We start from the raw sequence: 24,207 nt of genomic DNA, 5'->3' as shown, positions 1-24,207 counted from the left end.
TCATATATATCACCACTTTGCCCTGTAAAAAGGTTGTGACATGATACTGGATGTTTCCATTCATTTTCAGCTTTGCCAAACATTATATTGGGGGAAAAAAGATATTTATTCACCTATTCGACGATATTTAATGGTCATTTATTCTGTGCCAAGTCTCTAAGGACTTGGGATTACAGCAGAAAACAAAACAAAACCCCTGACCCCATGGAACACTAAACAGAGGGCAGTTACATCAATGTAAATGTTGAGTGCTAGGAAAAAACAGAAGGGAAAGATGATTCAGCAGGGTTGGGTAGAGCTCCCTATTTTAATTGTGGTGGTCAATAGGATGATATTCAAGCTCAAAACTGAAGTAAGGATAAAAACTAGGCAGACGCTGGGTGCGGTGGCTCACGACTGTAATCCCAGCACTTTTGGGAGGCCAAGCCGGGCGGATCACGAGGTCAAGAGACGGAGACCATCCTGGCCAACAAGGTGAAACCCTGTCTCTACTAAAAAAATACAAAAATCAGCTGGGCATGGCGGCATGCGCCTGTCGTCCTAGCTACTCGGGAGGCTGAGGCAGGAGAATTGCTTGAACCCGGGAGGCGGAGGTTGCAGTGAGCCGAGATCGAGCCACTGCACTCCAGCCTGGCGCTTGGCTACAGAGTGAGACTCTGTCTCAAAATAACAACAACAACAACAAAAATAGGCAGACATTTGGGGAAGGGCCACTCAGGTCTCCGGGATTGGGTTGGAGTTAGCAAACAGGAGAATAGGCGAAGTGGAGAATAGGATAAGATACCAGGGTAGGATTTGGGGAATATCTTTATCATGACTGAAAGCAGCCTGCGCACTGTCTGTAATAATACATACGTATATTTTTTTGAGACAGAGTTTCCCTCTTGTTGCCCAGGCTGGAGTGCAACCTCTACCTTCAGGGTTCAAGTGATTTTCTCGCCTCAGCCTCCCGAGTAGCCACCATGCCCAGCTAATTTTTCTATTTTTAGTACAGACGAGGTTTCACCATGTTGGCCAGGGTAGTCGCAAACTCCTGACCTCTGGTGATCCAACCGTCTCGGCCTCCCAAATTGCTGTGATTACAGGCGTGAGACATCTCGCCCGGCATGTAATAATATTAGCAACAGCAAAAGATCATGTTGCAGGCCAGGCACTGTGGCTCACGCCTGTAATCCCAGCACCTTGGGAGGCTGAGGAGGGAGGTTGGCTAGAGCCCTGGGAGTTCAAGACTAGCCTGGGCAACATGGCGAAACACGACACTACCCAAAATTAGGTGGGTGTGGTGGCGCAGGACTGTATTCCTAGCTACTGAGGAGGTTGAGGTGGGAGGATTGCTTGAGCCCCATTGGTCGATCCTGCCACAGTGAGTCGTGATCGCGCCATTGAACTCCAGCCTGGGTAACAGAGCGAGACCCTCTCCCTGTCTCCCTAAAAAAAAATCATTTTGCAATTGCAACCTCCCATCTCCATCTGCAACAACTCGCCGTTCTCAGCTCAACTGATACGTAACCTCTAGAGATGGCTGTATTACAAGAATGAAAGAAGGTGCTCATTCATAATTCTGACCCACAGTGGTGACACCTCCGGGAAAAACGTTCCATACCCCCACCGTCCCGGCGACCTCAATCGTATCGAGTTGCCCAGGCGAGGGCGGAAAGGAGCTGCGCCTACGCGGCGGTGAGCGCGGGCCCGCCCAGCCCACTAGTGGGCGGGGATAAATCGGCCGCCGCCCAATCTCCGGAAGCTGCCGCTGGCAGCTCTGTTAACGTGTCCAGCGAGCGAGCTGTGTCGCAAAAAGTCGTGGCGGAACTTCGCGGCGCTTTTCAGACAATACACTTTACGGAACTAGGCATTGCCGAGCTGGGAGATGTCGGCGGCGGGTTGGGCGGAACCCTGGGGTCCTCCCGGCGGCTTTGCGAAGCGGGTCCTGGTGACCGGCGGTGCTGGTTTCATGTAGGTAGTAGCGCCGCTAGCTAAGCAGTGGCTCCCCAGAAACCCCTACCTTTTCCCGCGGCTCTGCTTGCCCTGGGCAATTTGGGTCCAGCTTTGAGGGGTCCTTATTCTGACCTGGGGAGGGGTCCTAATGCACTACTTGGACCATCGTAGCTTTTGTCTCCCTGGCCTGCGAAGACGTGGTTCCTTTGAAACTGTGACTTCTTTAAAACGCCTGTTCCAAAGCAAGAGTGTGGCCCGAGGTGCTCACCACGTCACTCTTTGAGTGCCTGCAAGTTACCCTAAGCTGGTCACCGACTGCTTCCCACCCGCAGCCTAAAGCACCCCCACCCCACGATGCGCAAGCCCTGTACGTACAGGCACCCCCAAAACGATTTGAGGATTATAATAGGACATCCATGTAATAGCAAACGTCACAGATCCACTGTTGACAATATTTTTCTTCCTCAGCCCCACATTCGATCAGCAAGTCCTCTCTGCTTCCAGAGTATAACCTCACGGCGACGACTTCTCACCACTTTCCTAAGGACCACCCTAGCCCATGTTTACTGTCATTTTTCGCCTAGGCTGCTGCTGTGGCCTCCTGGTTGGCCATAACTGCGTCCACTCATGTTCCTTTAAAGACCGTTGCTCACGTACAAGTCAGTGTTTCTTAAGTCAATCAGATCGTGTTAGTGAGCAGGATTAGAAAACTCAAGTGCCCAAGCCCTACTTTTGCAACCTGATCTGCTTTTCTGTACCTGCCACGCTTCCCCTCTTACAGATCTTGGAACACACCAGGCTAGTTCCTCCTCCTGTCTTGAAGCCTTTGCACTTGCCTCCCCTTTGCTTAGGCTGTTTGCACCACTCAATTCTGGTTTTTATTCAGATATCACCTCCTCAGAGAGTTCTTACCTGACCACCATATCTAAAATAGCACCTCTCCCAACTGGCACACTTACCTCTACCTGAAATTATATTGCTGATTTGTGTTTGCTTGTTTATTGCTTGTGTCCCCACTCTAAAATGCAGACTCGATAAGGACAGAGACTACTGTTCACTCAGCACTTGGAAGAATGCTGGCCCATTCTGTATAAGTCTTTAGTAATTGTTGAATGGATGAATGTAAGAAACTCTCCCACCCTCCCCTCAAGGAACTCAGTGTTTAGTGGAAGAAGAGGGAATGTGAGGAATCTTGTTTATTGCCTTTGGCACAGTAACTCACCCTTTCTAATACAAGTCACTTGTTGGAGGACATCAGACTGCAAGTTTCACTTAATGAGAAAGAGGGGCCGGGTGCGTTGGCTGATGCCTGTAATCCCAGCGCTTTGGGAGGCCGAGGCAGGCAGATCACGAGTTCAGGAGTTTGAGATCAAGAGTTTGAGACCGGCCTGGCCGATATGGTGAAACCCATCTCTACTAAAAATACAAAAATTAGCTGGGCATGGTGACGTGCACCTGTAGTCCCAGCTACTCCAGGGGCTGAGGCAGAAGAATCACTTGAACCTGGGAGGCGGAGTTTGCAGTTAGCCAAGATCCGAGATCGCGCCACTGCACTCCGGCCTTGACTACACAGTGAGACACCGTTTCAAAAAAAAAGAACTATGGGCATGAAAGGGTGATACTCGTGTGAGACTGTGGGTCCAGGAAGGGTGCGACTTAGAAAGTGCTGTGAAAGGAATGCCGAATCCAAACTCCAAGTTCATTATTTGGTCAAGGGCTGCCCTTTCCTGGGAGCCCAACTTTTTAAGTATATCTGGTAAGTCTGGTAGATCATTTCACTGAGATATGCCTGATTCCCCTTCAGGGACCTCTGAAACCAGAGACCCACTCTGGATATTCAACTCAGGATGGTTTCGGCTGTTATTACCCTGGGAATCCTGGCTTCAGTCTAGAACCCTTTTGAGGATTCTAGTTTACATTACCAAAATCTTATACCAAGAAACAGCAGTTGCAGAAGTTACTGTAATATGGACAACCCACTATGCTCATATTAATTTAATGTTTACATACTTATATCTGCAGTTCCTGAAAAGGCAGAGGCATGTACAGTTGTGCTGACTAGCTCCCGTTTATCATCCTTTTTACTCCACACTTGTACATGTATGGATAGTGCATCATTTGGTTAAACTGACTTTTTTCCCTATACCCAGAACCAGTACATTCTCTCTTCTGCATAGTCTAAATGGAATGTAAAACTTTTGTTTATACTGTTGAGAAGTTTGGTAAAAAGTATGCATGTGTGTATATTTAGTGTAGTTGTATTGTTTTCTGTTATCTCAGAAAAAATTAAAGTTATCTTTGAGTATTTTCCTAATATTCAACAGCTTAGGAAAATATTCAAGAGTTTAGGGAAGTTGACGTTTTTCACTAACAACGTATGCTTTTCTTTAAATAGCGCATCACATATGGTTGTCTCTTTAGTGGAAGATTATCCAAATTACATGATCATAAATCTAGACAAGGTAAGTTTATAAAAATGAGCTTCATGCTTCTTTCCAAAGCTTAAAAAGGAAAAAAAAAATGAGCTTCGTGCACTGAAATTACATGTCAATTTATGTTTTTTTAAAAGTAATAGAATTCTGTCATGATCATATTTTAATTTTGTATTTAGTCATTTTAGCAGTTTAGAGGCTCTGTATAATAATGTGCTCATGCTGTGTTTAATCTTATGTAAAATCTTTTGAAACTTTCATTTCTTATGATGGTCCACAAAATAAAATTTTTGTTTTGTTTTGTTTTTTCAGTTGCAACTTTGCAAATGGACTTTTTGGATTTTCATTAAAAAAAAAACTGTGAGAAAAATTTATAAGGCAATTTGGTAATTATAGGCCTTAATTGGATTTTTTAAATTTTTTAATTGACATATCTTAGTTGTACATATTTTGGAGTACACGGGGATGTTTTGATACATGTATACGATGTGTAATGATCAAATCAGAGTTATTGGGACATCCATCATAAGAATAACCCTTAACTCTTAATGAAATTTTGCCTGACTTGCTATAATGGACAGGAATTTTTTTCTGTATCACCAATATACCAACACTTTGAGGAATAGGTATAATGAATTATAATATGTATAACACAGGTCTAATTATCTTCAATCACTAATTCCTTTTCTATAAGAAATAGAAAACTTTTCCAGCCACCAGTGGCTACAGGCAAATTTGGCAGAAACTTTTTTTTGAGATGGAGTCGCCAGGCTGGAGTGCAGTGGCGTGATCTTGGCTCACTGCAACCTCTGCCTCCTGGGTTCAAGAGATTCTCCTGCCTCAGCCTCCTGAGTAGCGGGGACTACAGGCATGTGTCACCATACCCAGCTAATTTTTATATTTTTAGTAGAGACGGGGTTTCACCATGTTGGCCAGGATGGTCTGTATCTTTTGACCTTGTGATCCACCCACCTCAGCCTCCTGTAGTGCTGGGATTAAGCCATTGCACCAGGCCAGGAACATTTTTTAAAGTAGAGATTATGAAAAGGTTTTTGTTTTGTTTTGTTTTTTGGTGCTTTGAAAAGGTAATAGAATTACTTGTTTTTTACTTTTAAGATGTCAGAAACTTAAAATATGTAAAAATAGAGAGCAAAGACACTTTAAGAGGACATATATTCTTGTGTTATAACCATTAACATCTATAGTCTTTAAAATAAATTGGTATTTTATTGGAAAAGCTAATATCACTTTTTGTGTTGCCCCTGCTGTGCTCTCTTCTTTCAAGCTGGATTACTGTGCAAGCTTGAAGAATCTTGAAACCATTTCTAACAAACAGAACTACAAATTTATACAGGTATGAACATTTTCTTAAAATTGTACTGTGCCTCTTTAGTCATGCAGGAGTTATAATATCGTTTTACTTACAAACTTGTGTAAAATGGGCTTGAAAGGCACACTAATTAAAGACCTTTTAAAAGATGAGGTAGTTAATTTCCAAAAGTACCATGTGCTCTAGAGGATACTGTTTTTGATTGACAACACATAAAAAGCTACATGTGATTTTTGGTACCTTGGCAGATCTACTAGTAGCAAAGTTGATTTATGTGGTTTGTGTTTTAGTTCCTCCCTAGTCTTTCCCTATGAAGGCTGATTGACTCTGGAAGTCTGACTCTTACCACTTTTAGACAAGTTCAAAGTATAAACCATATGACCAGTTCATTAATTTGTGAAGGGAAATGTTATTGTCAAATGAAAGTATTTATCTTATGATATATGATTTTTAAAAGTTATTCTATAAACTATCTTTTTAAGTACAAACTTAAAGAATATAATAACAACCGTTTCATAATTCTATTCTGTATGATGGTATTTTCTTTAGCTGCTGAAGAATTGTTGAGAATACATATTTTTAGAAGATTAAATGTACATATAAACATCAGAAGTATCATAATTTTACTTAACTGTGGTAAAATGTGTTTTCGAAATATCATTCCAGTTGTTACACTATTTTTTTGAGACAGAGTCTCGCTCGGTCGCCCAGGCTAGAGTGCAGTGGCATGAGCTCGGCTCTCTGCGACCTCCACCTCCCAGGTTCAAGCAATTCTCCTGCCTTAGCCTTCTGAGTAGGTGGGATTACAGGCGCCTGCTACCACATCCAGCTAATTTTTATATTTTTGGTAGAGACGGAGTTTCACCATGTTGGCCAGGCTGGTCTCGAACTCCGGGCCTCAAGTGATCCACCCTCCTCAGCCTCCCAAAGTGCTGGGATTATAGGCTTAAGCCACTGAGCCCAACCTAAGATATATTTTAATAATGATTATCACAAAGGTTTTTTTTTAAAATGCTAAAATAGTTTTTTATTAGTATAGTGGCCTTGGGTTGGCAAAAATGTTGTGGACAACACTAGCATGGCAGTTAGTAGTTGTTGGTGCTCATTAAAATATTATCTGGAAAAATAGTTTGAATTAAATATCTAATATCCTAAGATGCTGGAGAGATACATCATTGCTATCCTTGTTTGAGCTCTTAGTGGAATTTTGAAGACACTCTCTATTATACAGGTCGGTGGGAAGTAGGGGGATATTATAGTAAAAATGGTTATGCATGAGCGTGCCCAATGAAACCTAGCCCTTTTATGTTTGCTTTTTCATGTAGGGTGACATATGTGATTCTCACTTTGTGAAACAGCTTTTTGAAACAGAGAAAATAGATATAGTACTACATTTTGCTGCGCAAACACATGTAGGTAAGCATTGTTTTATGTTACAGTTATGATTGGCAGATCCCCCCACCTCCACCTGCTGTGGCTAACTAACCAAAATCCAAAGTCCAGTAATTGAGTTAAATAATTAGGTACAGTAGAAAAACAAGCCCATAGTCACTATGTCATCAATAAACTCAGCACTTTTTAGATACTTTTATTAGCATTGCGAGGGTGTATTAGTGAAATACAACCTTGAATGCTATCTGAAAACTTTGACTTTATCCAGTTCAGGATAACGAAGGGGAGCAATGGAGAGATGGACCTTCAACTGTATTTTTACGTTGTTTTTCTTAAGTTTTGTGGTGGGTATGCAGATGAACATTATACCATTTTGTGAATTTTAGATATTTTCTAATAATTTGACTGTTTTATTATGAAATATATTTGAAAGCATTTTGAAGTACAAGTAAATAATGATAATGTGAGCACCCATGTATCTATCGCCTGAACCAAAGATAGAATATTGCTGATCCCTCTTCGGTAGTAAGTACTACTGCTGCCTGTTAGATTTAAAGTTATAATTTCCTTTGCTTTTCTCTACACTTTTGCTGTCTATACATTTATCCTTAAACAATATAGCTTAGCTTAGGCTGTTTTTAAGCTAAAAAAAATACACACACACACACACACACACACACACACACACGTAAAATCATATGTAAAGGTTTTTTTTGTTTTGTTTTTCTATGTATATGTAGATTCATCCATGGAGTTGAATACAGATATAGTTTGTTTGTTTTCAGTGTCATAATATTCCAGCCTAAAAATGTATACATACATATATACTGTAGTTAATACGGGTATTGATCAACTTACGACCTATGCAACTTACGACCATTTGACTTTACGATCACCATCGCTAGCCATGACTGTTCCGCGTCTGGCAACGCAAACGTTGCCCACCTGGGCGTAAGACAGTGCGGACCAGCTTCCAGGAGCACTACCATCTCCGCGTGCATATAGCTTACTCAATTTACGACCAAATCGTGTCACAACAGGTCTGTTGGAACCAATCGTGGTCGTAAGTCGAGCACTACCTATATACTTTATCCTTGATGGCCATTTGGGTTCTTTACACTTTGGAGCAGTTTTGAACAGTACTACCATGGACATGTATCATGATACATAAGTATACATTACACTTGGATGTGTAACTGAGATCATAAGATCTGTACACTTCACATTGAGATAGTGTCAAACTATGGTCCAAAGTAATTATACCAACTTCCACTCCTCCAGCAGTGTGTGACTTCCTGTTGCTACAGATCTCACCAAAGCTTAGGTTTCTCAGTCTTTCCATTTTGCCAAATCTCAGTGCTGTGTAGTGGTGTCTCATGTTTCTAATTTGTATTTTCTCTGATTACTAATAAGATTAAGTACTTTATATATTTTTTTTTGTAATTTGAATTTCTTTGTGAAATGCTGTTGAAATTTTTTGTCCGTTTTAAAATGGGATTGTTTACCTTTTTCCTCATTGAAAGAGAAGTTTCAATGAGAAAAAGTGGCAGAGTTTTGATATATTCAGGACACTAGTTCTTTATCATTATGTATGTTACAGTTGTCTTCTACTCTGTATGGCTGGTCTTCTCACTTTTTGATAGTGTGTTTTGGTGAACAGATGTTTACAGTGTTACTGTAGTGAATGTATGTTTTTTCCTTGATGCTTAATGCTTTTTCAGTTCTTAAATTCTCTCCTACCCCAAGGTCATGAAGATATATTTTTCTATATTTTCAAAACTTTATAATTTTCTCTTTTACATTTAGATTTGTAATCCATCTGAAATTAATTCTTATGTAACACCAATTTCATTTTTTGTATGTATGAATACCAATTGTTCCTGTACCACTTACTGAAAAGTTCATCCGTTTCTACTCTGTGTCATATCAAGTATATTTGATATCTCTGTCTCTTTTCATTGTTTGTCCCTACTTGTCTGATTACGCGCTATATTGACAAATACAATGATTTCATATCGTTAAAGCAAGTCCTTCTACTTGGTCGATGATAAAACCAGTTGTGAACTTCTGCCAGCAATTTATGAGATGCTTGCCAACACTCGCTGTGTCGATTTTGCAGTTTTATTTTTCTCTGATGAGGTTAAAAACCTTTTTCATTTGTTTATTAGACTTTTCTTTATTATTAGTATATCCTCTTTGGAAAGTTTCTATTTAAGTTTCGTGACCATTTCCTATTAGGTTGTCAGTTTTTTCCTTATAGATTTTTATAATTCCTATATATATTTTGGATTCAAGCCTTTTCAACTACCTTTTCGTCAGTCTGCTTTGCCTTTTTCCATTCTTAATGGTGTCTTATTATTAGTGAAAGTTCTTAATTTCCGTGTGGTTCAGTTTATCTTTACTTTTCTTTAGGGTTAATGCTCTTTCTGTCTTGATCAAGAGCTCGTTTCCTACCTCCAAGGTCATGGACATGTTGTTTTACAATTCTTTTCTTAAAAGTTACTGTTTTTCCTTTTACATTTAGATTTCTTCCCATATTGATACCAGTTTGACTCAAAATCATTTATTGGAAAGACTTGACTCTCCCTCATTGTCACTTTTGTCATGGTCAAATGTTTATATATGTATGCTTCTATTTCTCAGCTCTGTTTGATTACATTGGTCTTTGTCTGTGCTTATACTGTTACCATTCCATCTTAATCACTATAGCTTTATAATAATTCTTTAGACCATACAAATTTTTATATGGTCAAATTTATAAGCCTCTTTCATTATTGCTTCTGAATTGTGAGTCATAATTAAAGTTTCTTCCATTTCCTGGTTATGGAGGGTCTGTTTTTTTAAGGTGAATTTATTTTTAAATAACTCATTCAGCATTTATTGCTTTCAGCAGTAACAGATTGATCTGAAAAGCCTAGTCCTATAATTCATAATTTTTTTAAATTTAAGAACATTTTAAATTTAGTTGTATCATTTTTTAAAGTTTCTTCCTTATAGAATAAAAAACAGTTTTCTGCAAATTTAACACTGGCGGTTTTCTGGGTTCTAAGAATTTACATGTACTGTGTAATTTAGGTTTTAAGAAATCATAAATATCACTGCCTGTGTGTGTTGTTTCTACAACTGTTGCAGCTATGGTATGAAGAGCAGTGAAAGGTACTCTTCTTAAACCTGAGTTCATCATTTGGCATTTCTTTTATTCCTTGGGTAGACTTGTTTTAGCTTTTCACTCTTTGTTTTTCAGATCTTTCATTTGTACGTGCCTTTGAGTTTACCTATGTTAATGTTTATGGCACTCACGTTTTGGTAAGTGCTGCTCATGAAGCCAGAGTGGAGAAATTTATTTATGTCAGCACAGATGAAGTATATGGTGGCAGCCTTGATAAGGTGAGCTTAGAAAATGTGTATTTTACCTACTTACCATCTACCGTGATACAGTTTTATTAAACCTACACTGGGCTTTTTTCATCCTCAAATTATGTACACTGTGGCACTCTTCAGAGTTCTAGAGGGACAGAACTGATAGAATATATATTCTATCACATGATCATAAGGTCCCACAATAGGCCATCTGCAAGCTGAGGAGCAAGGAGAGCCAGTCTGAGTCCCAAAACTGAAGAATTGGAGTCAGATGTTCGAGGGCAGGAAGCATCTAGCATGAGAGAAAGATGTAGGTTGGGAGGCTAGGCCAGTCTAGTCTATTCATGTTTTTCTGCCTGCTTTATATTCTAGCCACACTGGCAACTGATTAGATGGTGCCCACTTAGATTGAGGGTGGGTCTGCCTTTCCCAGCCCACTGACTCAAATGTTAATCTCCCTTGACAACACCCAGGAGCAATACTTGCATCCTTCGGTCCAGCCAAGTTGACACTTAGTGTTAACCGTCACAGAATGTTATTCCATGTCTCCTCTGTTCAGATCAAGTGATACCACCCCAAATAGGAACAACAGCCTAGTCCTGATAGAGACATATTTATTTTTTCATGCCCCAGAAATCTCTTCAGTTATAGATTTATTTGTAATTTTGCAAGAGAATTATAAGGTCCAGCCCTACAAGGTTCTGTGAGCCCCGCCCAGCTGGTGCGGAGATGAGAAATTGTAGAAATAAAAGGCATAAGACACAGAGATAAAGAAAAGAGAGTTTGGGCCCAGGGGTCCACTGCTACCCAAATCGCGGAGACCAGCAGTGGCCCCAAATGCTGGGACGCTCTCACTTTTATTGAGTTGCAAATCTGGGGGCAGGGTAGGTAGGGCATGGCCTTGGTGGTCGGAGACTGGGGGCAGGGTAGATAGGGCATGGTAGTGATAGGGTGAAGTATATCACGTGTCATTCAGGTAGGGGCTCAGGAATTTCTGGCACCCAAAGTGAGGTAAGGAGCATAATGCATCAGCATTTTTTCCATACTTATCAAGAAAGAACTAAAACATTAAAATTTATATTATTATTACTGATTATCTTTTCTAAGAAAAAAGGAACCAGGTGCAGAAGCAGGACATGAGAGTAGACATGGATCGTAACCACTGAGGCACAGCATCATCACAGAGACAGTTAAGGCCCCGGATGTCTGCGGGCCTCCCTGACAGCCCTCAGGCCCTACCACAAGAGGTTGGAGAAGCAGAGTTTTCTCCAAACTTCCCCAGGAAGGAGATGTCTTGGCAATTTTGGACATCTCCTTCCCTAGCTGGTTAAACAGCAGGCGCTTTCACAGCGCTGGCGCTGCTGCACAGCCGAGGCGACCTCCAGCAGCCCTCATGCGTCTTGCCTTAATGTCATTCATTTCACACTGTCAACCCCAGGTTCACACTTCCGACCTGAGAGGTGTTAGTAAAAGAATTAAGATCACCTATGAATAACTAAGATCGCATATGAATAACTAATAATTACTATGGTATATTTCTAGTTACTTTATTTATCATTATTTATATGGAAATAGGCTGAGGCCTTTTGCTCCAGTGCTGATGGGATCTCCCCCCTACAGAGAAATGCAGATCTCACCTTTTTGTCCCAGTCTTGCAAATGTGATGAATATCATTCCGTGGACCAAAGCATAAGTGAGTGCAGCTGTAGCACACTGCCTGTTCGTCTTTCCCTTTCAGTCAGGAAAACATGTTGGAATGCCAAGGAGACAGTGTAAAATTCTTGTAAAAACCAGAATCTATTTTTTTAATAAATCGTGTGTAAATATTATGGTTTTTATGCAAAGAAGACTCCATTGTCCAATCTATAGTGTTTATAGTTGGCTTTTGCAGTGACCTCATTTTATTTTATTATTTATTTATTTATTTTGCCAGAACACATAGTGAAAAAAAATCAAATAGTCCAAAAAGATTTACAGTGAAAAAAAGTAGACCTTGACCACTTCTCAGTTATCAATTTTACTTCCAAGAGGTAACTATTTTCAATTTTCTGCAGTTTTTATCAGGTAAACTTCTTTCTTCATGCACCCTGCCACCCTACATCAGCTCCAACACAGTAGCCAGAATGATTTTTAAAATATAAGTCAGGCCGGGCGCGGTGGCTCACGCCTGTAATCCCAGCACTTTGGGAGGCCGAGGCGGGTGGATCACGAGGTCAAGAGATCGAGACCATCCTGGTCAAAATGGTGAAACCCCGTCTCTACTAAAAATACAAAAAATTAGCTGGGCATGGTGGCGCGTGCCTGTAATCCCAGCTACTCAGGAGGCTGAGGCAGGAGAATTGCCTGAACCCAGGAGGCGGAGGTTGCGGTGAGCCGAGATTGCGCCATTGCACTCCAGCCTGGGCAACAAGAGGAGCGAAACTCCGACTCAAAAAAAAAAATATATATATATATATATATGTCAGACCTGGCATTACTCTGCTCAAAATCTGTTGTTGTTTTATGGTGGCCTTCAAAGTTTTGGCCTTCCTCTAGCTCTCTGACCTCTTCCATTGTCTCTCCCCTCACATCAGCCTGCCTGCGGTTCCTTTGGACACGCTTCTGTCTCAGGGCTTTTACACATGCTGTTCTCTCTCTCTCTGCTATCTAGGATTGTTGTGCATGTTAAAGAAGTTACTACATGTCCTCGGGAAAACACCAGGCACATAGATTTAAGAAGTGGCTTTTAAAATTTGGCGATTGACATTTCAAGTTTTAATCTGTGCTCTGATTTTTGTACTTAAAATATGCATAATACTTTTTTTTAATATATATTTTTAAAATTAGGAATTTGATGAATCTTCACCCAAACAACCTACAAATCCTTACGCATCATCTAAAGCAGCTGCTGAATGTTTTGTACAGTCTTACTGGGAACGATATAAGGTAAGAACCGATTGCAGAAGCTCTTGAAACATTTTCCATTTTCCTAAAGATATTTAAAGTTTTTGTTTATTCTTTGGAGACAGTCTTGATCTGACACTCAGGCTGGTCTCAAACTCTTGACCTCAAGAGATCCACCTTGGCCTTCCAGAGTGCTAGGAGGATTATAGGCATGAGCCACACCCAGCCCGAGTCAGCTTTTAGCAGCATGCTTAGAGTAGAAGGCATAGATCGAGAATATGTACATATTATAGAATTTTAAAAACTAATTTCCTCTATTGTGTGGACAAAGTAGGACCTACCCCTTATTCAGTTCATCATTAAGGGAATAATTTGAATATATATTTTTTTCTATTTCAGTAATAGGTAGAATGTTACAGCTATAGTCAGAGTGCTGTTGGAGTCCTTTGAGTGGAGGAAGAGGGAGGACAGATCCCCTTTCTGCCAATGTGCTTCTCTCTGCATGATTCTGCTTTTGTGGCTCCTCATGAATGGGAAGTAGACTTGCCCCTGGTGGCTCTGACACTGTCACTAGGGGAGCCTTACCCCGTATGAATCCTCATCTTGAATCTCCTACATTCGGCTTCCTGCTGCTGTTTGTGTGTCATTAGGGACTGTTCAGAGAGGCAAGCCTTGAAATTCCTAAAGATTCTCTCACCATTTGGGTTCTGGTGGCGTCGGTCCTTTTTACTTTCATACTAGCTGTTTTTATTTGTAGGGATTGGTACAATGAAGAGAGTCCTTGAGGTGGTCTTTAAAATAATCAGCTAAAAAGTTCTTCAATGTTTTGCTCCCAGACTTATAAACATGTGCCATCTATACTCATCTTCTTGTACTAATAAAAGAATGTTCCTCTTCTTCCTTTTGGAACCTCTGCCTTTATCTGAATCTTATCCTTTCCATTTTAGAAACCTTGCATTAGAAAAATATCTCTTCCCTTTGACCTTAAGGTGTATGGAATTATTTAGGCAAAGGTGCCCATATTTTGAAATTCTGCTCATCTTTAAAATAGTCATTATTATCAGACCTTTTCAAAAGCCTTAATGTTGAATATTCTTTTAAGTTTCCAGTTGTTATCACAAGAAGCAGTAATGTTTATGGACCACATCAATATCCAGAAAAGGTAAGCTTTACTTCTGAATTCATGGTATTTTTCAGTGATTGCAACTTCTCATTATTTGAAATAACCTCTCTTCAGTTGTTTAATATGTTGTAAATTATACATAATCTTATATGCTGTATAACACCACATGCAGATTCCTTCAGATGTAGAGTTTGAAGACTTGGGTTTTAAGTCCCAAGCTGGCTGACACTCACCAGCTGGCTTCACCACTTAGCAGGGATTTTGAAGGATCCAGTGAAAATTATATATATGAAAATACTTTGTACTTTTAAAGACTCTAAAGCATCACTACTGACATGCTGTAGCTGACTCCCTGTTTGCAGTCAGACCAGTCTATCAGGGTATACAGAAAGTCAAAAGCTAACTAGATAGTGATGCAAGAAGCTTGTATACATTAACTGTCTTAGTGTCACCTGGCTAACTGTGCCTCAGCTCATCTTTATTGTGTAGGCATGAATGTCTTCCAGAAAGTACTACAAGTAATGAATAAAAAAATGTAGTTTAGAGGCTGAAAATGCTTGTGCAGTTGGTTCTATATCATCAAGCGTGATTTTATATAACTTTGGCCACTCTGCCTAAGTTTGGAGACTGGGTTTTCTTGCTTCCCAGCTCGTTGGATTGATCTGTTTGCCCAAAGGAAAGGGCCATGTCATGAACTGCAGGTATTAATATTTACTTTGCTTAATTTTTCTTTGAATCCAAGAGCTCTGGAAGTTACTTTCTATAAATTCATCAAGCACTTAATGCATAGGTGCTATATGTAAAGCAATGAGAGACAAATATTTGCCCTTATAAAGTCAGCACAAAGGTGAACTTTGTGATGAGACCAACTGTTTGATGAAGACTTTTTCTGCATTTTTCCACTATTCAGATCATTTTGTCTTCAAGTAGTCTGTCTTTATGAAATAGCAAACTTAAGAGTTCTTTTACTTATCAAATATTATAGTAGGTTTTTTATTCAACTGATAAAAAGAATTAGAAGCAATCCATATGCATATTTCTTAATCTTTTTATCTTATGACGAGTTCAGATTCATACTAATGAGTAAATTTCCAGTCTGATTTAAATATTCTTTTAGGTTATTCCAAAATTTATATCTTTGCTACAGCACAACAGGAAATGGTATGTAATTATTTACCTTTTTACCCATATGCTTTTTTGGTATGTTAGAGTATTTGGTGGCACTCTTTCTTGAATATCATAAAGTCTTAGAGGCCATAGAATTGAATGTCCCACTAAATGTAAGAATCATTTCTCCAGTGTAATAGTTTTTAAAATAATCTGTATCTTGTTTTTATAATTTACTTGCTGAGAGAATGTCAAATCTTAATGACCTATCACAGAACTTTGAGTTATAGCATTAAAATTTGAAAGCTATTTTTATATAATTTTACTTTCTAAAAGGCATTACTTACGTCATAGAACTGTAGCTATTTCCTTACAACAAACTTATGGTATAAAATTAAATACACATTTCACAGGGGTCACTGATATGTTTGCCACTTTCCTACTGAGTACCGTCAGAGGGTTTGGAGATTATTTAAGAAAAAGGAACAAAATTTAGAAAAGCTGTGATGATTTGTATTTTCAGTAAAAGATTCTGAGATCCCCGGGGGAATTGGCTTCTCTGGAGTTGTACCTAGTAGATGCTTTAGGAGAGCTTATCTTTTTACACTTATGATTTCACTTCTTTTAATCTCTAGTTGCATTCATGGATCAGGGCTTCAAACAAGAAACTTCCTTTATGCTACTGATGTTGTGGAAGCATTTCTCACTGTCCTCAAAAAAGGGAAACCAGGTGAAATTTATAACATCGGAACCAATTTTGAAATGTCGGTTGTCCAGCTTGCCAAAGAACTAATACAACTGGTCTGTATCTATTTTAAAAGAGTGGTATTTTCAGAATTGTTAGTGGCAGTAACCATTAATTTAGTCAAAATCAGTAGCATACAGTTTACTTAATTTAAAAGTAAGCAAGTAGAAAACGAAATTAATGTTTGTGTCTACCATTTGTGTCTTAAGTTGTATCATCTATTTAGCAACAGCTTTTCAGGAAAAAACAGTTCATTAAATGTGCATTCCTTAATTGTAAGATATAACTCATTTTCAGAAATATAAAATTGTGTCTAAAAATAAGTAACAGTGATATATAAAATAATTATATTAGTAATTATGAATATCCATATATGAATATGCATCTGTACTGTTAATAGTTATGAATATCCATAGGGGACATCAGTTATAAATCTTAGTTTAATATAAAGAGGGACTGAATAATAACCAGAATCCAATGTGTATATCTGAGCTTCAGGTGGAATTTAGGTTATAAAGTATAGAAAGTGTCACTAAAATGATGTTCATTTTAGCTGTCTTCGCTGCTGTGAAGCAGTTATTTTCTTTTTAATCAGCCATTAAATACCATTGTTATTCTCTGATCTCATTTTATAATTTGACTCAAAAGCCGTCTCCATTTTGACAGATCAAAGAGACCAATTCAGAGTCTGAAATGGAAAATTGGGTTGATTATGTTAATGATAGGTGAGTAACAAGTTAAAACATTGGGGAAAGGTTGTGAAATCTTAGGTACTTATAAAATCATGAAATATGTGGACTTGACCAATAACTACTTTATCTCTTTTGAATTTTCTGGCAAAACATTTTTTTCCATAATTATAAATGCCATACAAATTAAGTATAGCATTATTACCTACTAGCTACGTGACTTAAAAATTATTGCCCTTTTCCAAGTCTGAAGTTTCAAACCTCCAGTGTGAAATAGGGATAATAACGTCTTTCTTATAAAAGTATTTTAACATTTATTTATAATGTATATGAAATACCTGACCCAGGGCCTGGCATATGAGTCCTAATACATTTTTGTGTATTTGTTTATTCATTCATTGAATGTTTATAGAGTATTTTTATGGTCAGGTACTTCACTTATATCTAGATCGTGGCTGAAACAAGAAGATAAGACACAGAGGGTTAGGCACCTGGTAGTATGGATGATTTTTTTTTTTTTACTATAATACTTGATTTTAACAAATTTTCTGCAAAAAACCTATTGGAAATTTTTGTAAAGAGAAAACTTGAGTTATGGTAAAAATGCATAAACACATGTCTCCTAGTATCTAAGTTTGTAAATATATATCTACAATGTCATTTTAAATCTGTTTTGTTTTCCAAGACCTACCAATGACATGAGATATCCAATGAAGTCAGAAAAAATACATGGGTTAGGATGGAGACCTAAAGTGCCTTGGAAAGAAGGAATAAAGAAAACAAGTATGTTATGAATTAATCATTTTGTGGGGAAGTCAGAAAAATTTAAAGGAAAAATAACTTATTTCCAGAACATTATACAGACCACTGGAATACTATGTTGAATCATTTGTTCTTTTCAAAATGCCACATTGCATATATTTCTACTAAGAGTCCTATGTTTTCTAAACATCTTGAATTTTTGTAAACCAACTTCCAATCAAGTCTTCCCATATCTTGTTAGCATTAATAATATACCTATATCATTGATTCTGAGGTACATCTTTTTTTTACTTTCTTCACACTTCTGAAAGGTATGTCTTCTTATGATCACTGGTGCCTTGTAATTATTATTGCAGCTTTTTTTCTTTTTTACATGTATGTGAAATAGTGATCCATCAGTGGCATCTTAGATTTGATGAAATATGGATGCAGTCTTTTTGTGTCTTGAGGCTTTTTATATTGAAGCCAACAAAGGAAATAAATTTAGCATGTGCAGAAAAATCTGTTAAAATAAGTGCATATAAAGTCTTTGCATATATGTTAAAGCACTATTTAGAAATGTATTCATGAGAAAAGCTCTACCCAGATGTAGAAAAACAAAGTGTTGATTCAGAGCTCGAAATACAAGATACTTAAGTCAAATATTAAAAAAAAATAATTTAAAATTATCAGATTTCTTTTAAAAAGCTTTTATTGGTAGCGTAGCAATATAAAATAATTTCAAGTTTTTGAATTTTTTTTTGAGACGGAGGTTTGCTCTTGTTGCCCAGGCTGGAGTACAGTGGCACAAACTTGACTCACTGCATCCTCTGCCTCCCAGGTTCAAGCGATTCTCCTGCCTCAGCCCCCTGAGTAGCTAGGATTACAGGCATACGCCACCACACTCAGCTAATTTTTTGTATTTTTGGTAGAGATGGGGTTTTACCATGTTGTCCAGCCTGGTCTCCAACTCCTGACCTCAGGTGATCCACCCCCCTTGGCCTCCCAAAGTGCTGGGATTACAGGTGTGAGCCACTGTGCCCGGCCAATTTCACATGTCAATGGAAGGAAGGTGCCAGGCATAGTGGCTCAATCTGTAATCAAAGCACTTTGGGAGACAAAAGTGGGAGGATCACTTGAGATCAGGGGTTTGAAACCAGCCTGGGAAACAGTGAGACTCTTTCTCTACAAAAAGTGAAAAAATCAGCAGGGCATGGTGGCACATGCCTGTAGTCCTAGCTATTTAGGAGGTTGAGATAGGAGGATCTCTTGAGACCAGGAGTTTGGGTTTATAGTGAACTATGATTGCACCACTACACTCTAGTCTGGGTAACAGCGAGACCTCATCTCTTAAAAAAAAATACAAGGAAGTTCACATAATCTCATTGTGCCTCTGATGCAGTGTTACCATATTTATGTGACCAAACACTGTATTATACTTTTCTGTGTAAAATAACCTTAAAACCAGGGCAGATGACTTATTTCCCATACCCCAAATTCCTTAAAATCAAAGTGTCTCAAATATCTGTACCAATAAGTTTAGTATTGAATGACTTTTGAAGTTAAAAATAAAAAAAATGGTTGATTTTTAGTTCTAAATTTTTTAGGTGGTTTAAATGTCTTCTGAGTAACTACATTGTTAACTTTAAAATCAAATTGTTTATATTATTACGCAGCCCTTATCTGCTGCTTAGCTAATGGGCAAGACTTAGCTAGCAGGAACTTAGTAAATGTTAGTTAACTGATGTTTGGTTTTTGTTTCTTTCTTTTTTGTCTTTTGTTTTTTCCTACTAGTTGAATGGTACAGAGAGAATTTTCACAACTGGAAGAATGTGGAAAAGGCATTAGAACCCTTTCCAGTATAATCACCATTTATATAGTCAAGACAGTTGTCAAAGAAGAAAATTATCCTACCTCCACAAGTGATACGAAGTCAAGTGCCAAATGAAGTGCTCTCTTTTCATTTGGAATTAGATTAATGACTTTTTCTATAAAATTCAAATGCAGAATGCCTCAATCTTTGGGAGAGTTTCAGTATTGGCAAAGGATTTAAATGTCAGAATTCTTTCTAAAACCCTTGTTCCTGGAAACTAGGAAATAGTAGGTGTAGAAGACTCTCCCTAAGGGTGGCCAGGAAGAAGTCTTCTGGTTCTGACAACCGTGATGGGTAATGGTGCCAGACAGATGGCAGCCTTCACTGGTTTTGAACTCAGTCAGCTTCCCAGCCTGTCCCAGTACCTAAGAAACTCTCTGAAGTGTTCGTGTTTTTTTTTTTTTGAGTCGGAGTTTCGCTCTTGTTAACCCAGGCTGGAGTGCAATGGCGCAATCTCGGCTCACCGCAACCTCCGCCTCCTGGGTTCAGGCAATTCTCCTGCCTCAGCCTCCTGAGTAGCTGGGATTACAGGCACGCGCCGCCATGCCCAGCTAATTTATTTTTTTGTATTTTTAGTAGAGACGGGGTTTCACCATTTTGACCAGGATGGTCTCGATCTCTTGACCTCATGATCCACCTGCCTCGGCCTCCCAAAGTGCTGGGATTACAGGCGTGAGCCACCGCGCCCGGCTGAAGTGTTCGTTTTTAGGCAATATAGGATGAGTCTTTTTTTTTTTTTTTTTTAAATAAAGACGGGGTTTCACCATGTTCGTCAGGCTGGTCTTGAACTCCCGACCTCAAGTGATCCACCCGCCTTGGCCTCCAAAGTGCTTGAATTACAGGTGTGAGCCACCACGCCCGGCCTAGGATGAGTCTTACGCCCTAATTCACCTTTTCTTTTTTAAGATCCGATAAGCTATCATTGCTTTAATAGTGGAACAAAATACTAGCATATCTAGCACTTTTTAACTTTTGATAATTTTGTAAAATTGTTTATGTTGAATACTTTTTAAGAAAAGAATGTAAAGTTTTTATATTTTCACAACTAATTGTGAATAAGTTGACCTATATAAAACCTTGTATCAGAGAAATTTATCATGTATTTACTGTTTAAAATGATTTTATTTATAAAATTGTCAATATCTGAAAGTATTTATGTAGAATATGGCTTTTAAAAATAATCTGTTTTTGCTGTAGAAAAATTTAAAAACTTGAGTATGTATTTTTAATCCTTCTTTGCCCTAAAGACTTTAAGATGACTCGAAAAAGTAACTGGTTGGCTACTGGGTGGAGAAAGGGAAAAGAAGCTGGGTGACCCTCTATTAAGAATGCAGATTGTGGTGTGGAGGCTTCATAATTCCTCATTAGAAAATCTTAAACTTTAAAAATACCCTTAATACCAGCCTCCTACTGTGCTTATGCTCCTAAGTCCATACCTCTTCTCTTCAGTTTCTCCATTTTCCCCTTTCTAGAGAGAAAGGGAGGAAAGACTAGAGTGTCCGTTGAGTCTTTCAGGAAGCAGATGCTGAGACGAAGTAATGACTATAATGATAAAAGAGGGAGGAAGCAAAACTGAGCAGGCTGTGCAGGCAGAAAGGCAAACCCGCATGGAGAAAATGTCTATTGTGAGAATCAGCTACTGGCCCTTTCACAGTGGAAAGGACCCAATGGAGTTCGTGGGCTACCAAGTAGCTGATGGGTTTCCTTGAAGAATAGTGCCATATTGGGGACTCAGTATTTGTCTTTGTTGCCAGCGGATTGGATATTCACAGGTGGTAATAGCTAGATTAGCCGTGGTAGGTGAGAATTCATGCTGTGGGTCCCGAGAGTAGGGACCATCTGTACAGTGAGGCCTATTCCATTCAGATGCTCATCATGGTAGTTCTGGGGTGGCTGATGATGAAAGCTGACTAAAGTTAACTGACCAAGTCATTTTATCTTGTGGATGGTTCAGTGCCTCTTGCTATGGTGGTTGCTTTCTAGCGAGTGTTAACATGGAATATACAGATCTTCATACTCCCTATCCTCTCCCATAGATAGGCCCATCCTCACTCCTCCAACCTTTACTTCCTTGTTTTCTGCTTCTCTGCACTTCTTCCTTCTATAAGCCCCAAAGTATCTAGCCAGGCTACTGCTCATGACTAAATGTATTTCCTCACCACAGGTCACTAGGATACATAGTGCATGAGCAGGTATACTACCTGAAGCTTTATTCTTTGACAGGTCTTCTCTTTCCATGTTCTTTTTAAGGCCACCCCTGCATGGCTTTCAGGCAGCCACCCTCCATTGTTGGCTTGTATTCACATAACAGGCCAACCCATCTATAAACTAAGATCAGCTTTTTCTTCTCCTTTCAGTTGGTTGTATGGGACCCTCTATATGGCTATAGGTATAAAGAACTAAGGTGGTGACATGGGAGTCTGGCCTACCTGCTCTTGCAGTTTACTTCTGCTCTCCCATTCTGCTCATGGTCAATACCAGATGTGCCATTTCCACCTTCCAATGGACTGCTGCTGGCTCCACCTGACTCTGAGTGGGTGAGCACATTACTCTGCCAGAGCTGCCGTAACAGAATATCAGAGACTGGGTAGCTTTCACACAGAAATTAATTTTCTCACAGTTCCGGAAGCTAGAAGCCCAAGGTCAGGATCAAGGTGTTGCCAGGGTTGGTTTCTGCTGAGGCCTCTCGGCTTGCAGGTGGCCATCGTCTGTCTCACATGATCTTTACTCTGTGTCTAAATTTTCTCTTCTTATGAGGACACCAGTCATATTGGATTAGGGTGTATTTTAAAGATCTCATTTTAATATGCCTTTTTAAAGACTTTGTTTCCAAGCATAGTCACTTTCTGCGGTACTAGGAGTTAGTACTTCAACAGAAGAATTTGGTGGAGACACATTTCAGCCCTTAACAGTGGGTCCAAGTGAACTTAGCACATATGAGCAGTTCTAGATGCATGGTCATTTGATGTCCTGTGGTCAAGCATTCTGGCTCTACCATGGCACAGTAATTTGTTTCCAAAAGCATGATTCTCCACTGTGCTTGGAATGGTCTTTCTCAGGTCTAACCATGGGACCTTCATGGTTATTCTCCACTGGGTCTCACCATAAAACCCATACTACATCTGTCGCTACCACTGACACCATCAGCACCATAGGGTTTACCACATCATATAGCCCAAATGGCAGGAATGGTTGCACCCCACCTTAGACCTGCTGTAGACCTCTTTCCCATCCTAGACCCCTCAAAGCTGGCAGCCTTTTCTGTCGCTCCGTATATGAGCTGGAGCAGTATCCCTAAGGGTGGAATGTGTTCCCTCCAGAACCCAAAGCCAGGTTCTGTTCTTTGTGGAAGGGGATATAAGGTAAAGCAGTTTGACTTCTATATGGAGGGCATGTCCTGGCACACCCTCACGGTTGGACTCCTAAAAACTTTACTGAAATCACAAGTCCTTGAATCTTCATCAGGTTTTATCTCCCACCTTCTGGGGTGAATGTGAATTACCAAAGCCATCAGGGTGCTAGCCACCTTTGCTAATTCTGCCTGATCAGCATGATGTCATCAGTGTGATAGATCAGTGTGACATTGTGCAGGATGTTCAGGAGACCCAAGTCTCTGAGGAAAGCAGAACTTCCATAGCCCTAAGGTGAAACTGCAAATGCAGCTGGCTTCTGATTGTCTGTGGTTGAGATGGAAAAGAACATGTTCAGCAGATCAGTGGCTGGATACTGTGTTCCAGGGGCCTTCTCATCTGCTTCAGCAAAGAAGATGCCACATGAGCACAGCAGCTACCATTAGAGCCTGGTATAAGTTTGGATATTTGTCCCCACCCAAATCTCATGTTGAATTATAATCCCTAGTGCTAGAGGTGGGGCCTGGTGGGAGGTGTTTGGGTCACGGGTCAGAATCCCTCATGGGTTGACACTGTCTTTGCAATAGGAAGTCCTTGTGAGATCTGGTTGTTTAAAAGTGTGTGATACCTACCCTGCCTCCCCATTGCCTCTCTTTCTTGCTCCTGCATTCACTGTGTAATGTGCCTGCTCCTAGTTTGCCTTCTGTGATGGGTAAAACCTCCCAAAGCCCTCCCCAGAAGCCAAGGGACATCAGTGCTATGATTGTACAGCCTGCAGAACCATGAGCCAATTAAACCTCTTTTCTTGTAAATTACCCAGTTGCAGGTATTTCTTTACAGCAGTACAAGAACAGCTTAATACTGAGCTGCTACTTAATTGAGCTGGCCTTGACTGCAGTCATTCCTCAGGATCTACCCAGTGCCAGCAGTGGCCAGATTGGTGAATTAGATAGAGCTTTGGTTGGGGCCTCTCTGTATCCTTGAGATCCTCAAGGGTGGCATCATCTTTATATCCTTCAAGGTGTGATTTTTGTGTTTTAAATTGAGACAGAGGATCTCACTATATTGCCCAGGCTGGTCTTGAACTCCTGGACCTAAGCAATCCTCCTGTCTCAGCCATGGTTCTAAAGTGTTGGGTCATGGGGGCGAATCCCTCATGGCTTGACACTGTCTTCGCGATAGTAAGTTCTCATGTGATCACTGCTCCCAGCTTGTTTTTGATTTACACTCTCAACCAGGCAGGGGCT

General features: G+C 39.7%; 2 protein-coding genes across 5 annotated transcripts in view; one reads left to right on the top strand and one right to left on the bottom strand.

Moving 5' to 3' along the window:
• Positions 1-2,962, bottom strand: part of GPR180 (G protein-coupled receptor 180) — a 37,277-nt gene extending 34,315 nt beyond the window's left edge. The window contains exon 1 of one of the 2 annotated variants that reach the window (XM_017543555.2): positions 2,895-2,962. The gene's annotated coding sequence lies outside the window, so the exon portion shown is untranslated. The remainder of the gene's footprint in view (positions 1-2,894) is intronic. The other variant, XM_017543554.2, reaches the window with a different exon arrangement.
• On the top strand, positions 1,748-23,777 carry TGDS (TDP-glucose 4,6-dehydratase). 3 transcript variants are annotated; one of them, XM_017543553.2, is made up of 12 exons: positions 1,748-1,953; positions 4,331-4,397; positions 5,653-5,721; positions 7,023-7,113; positions 10,334-10,476; positions 13,276-13,374; positions 14,435-14,494; positions 15,573-15,616; positions 16,198-16,363; positions 16,974-17,032; positions 17,682-17,779; positions 23,076-23,777. In XM_017543553.2, the coding sequence occupies exons 1-12, from the start codon at positions 1,868-1,870 to the stop codon at positions 23,099-23,101; spliced, it is 1,008 nt and encodes a 335-aa protein (XP_017399042.1). In that variant the 5' UTR covers positions 1,748-1,867; the 3' UTR covers positions 23,102-23,777. The 3 variants fall into 3 exon arrangements, with proteins under 3 accessions (XP_017399042.1, XP_017399039.1, XP_017399040.1); XM_017543550.2 differs by lacking the exon at positions 23,076-23,777 and adding an exon at positions 19,532-19,992; XM_017543551.2 differs by lacking the exon at positions 23,076-23,777 and adding an exon at positions 19,532-19,992 and having other exon boundaries at positions 1,768-1,953; positions 15,603-15,616.
• The last annotated feature ends 430 nt before the right edge of the window (positions 23,778-24,207 follow it).

Source organism: Cebus imitator, unplaced genomic scaffold, assembly GCF_001604975.1.
Source record: "Cebus imitator isolate Cc_AM_T3 unplaced genomic scaffold, Cebus_imitator-1.0 Scaffold158, whole genome shotgun sequence".
NCBI lineage: Eukaryota > Metazoa > Chordata > Mammalia > Primates > Cebidae > Cebus > Cebus imitator.
Note: the sequence above shows the minus strand (reverse complement) of the source record. Positions and strands in the feature narration are given on the sequence as shown.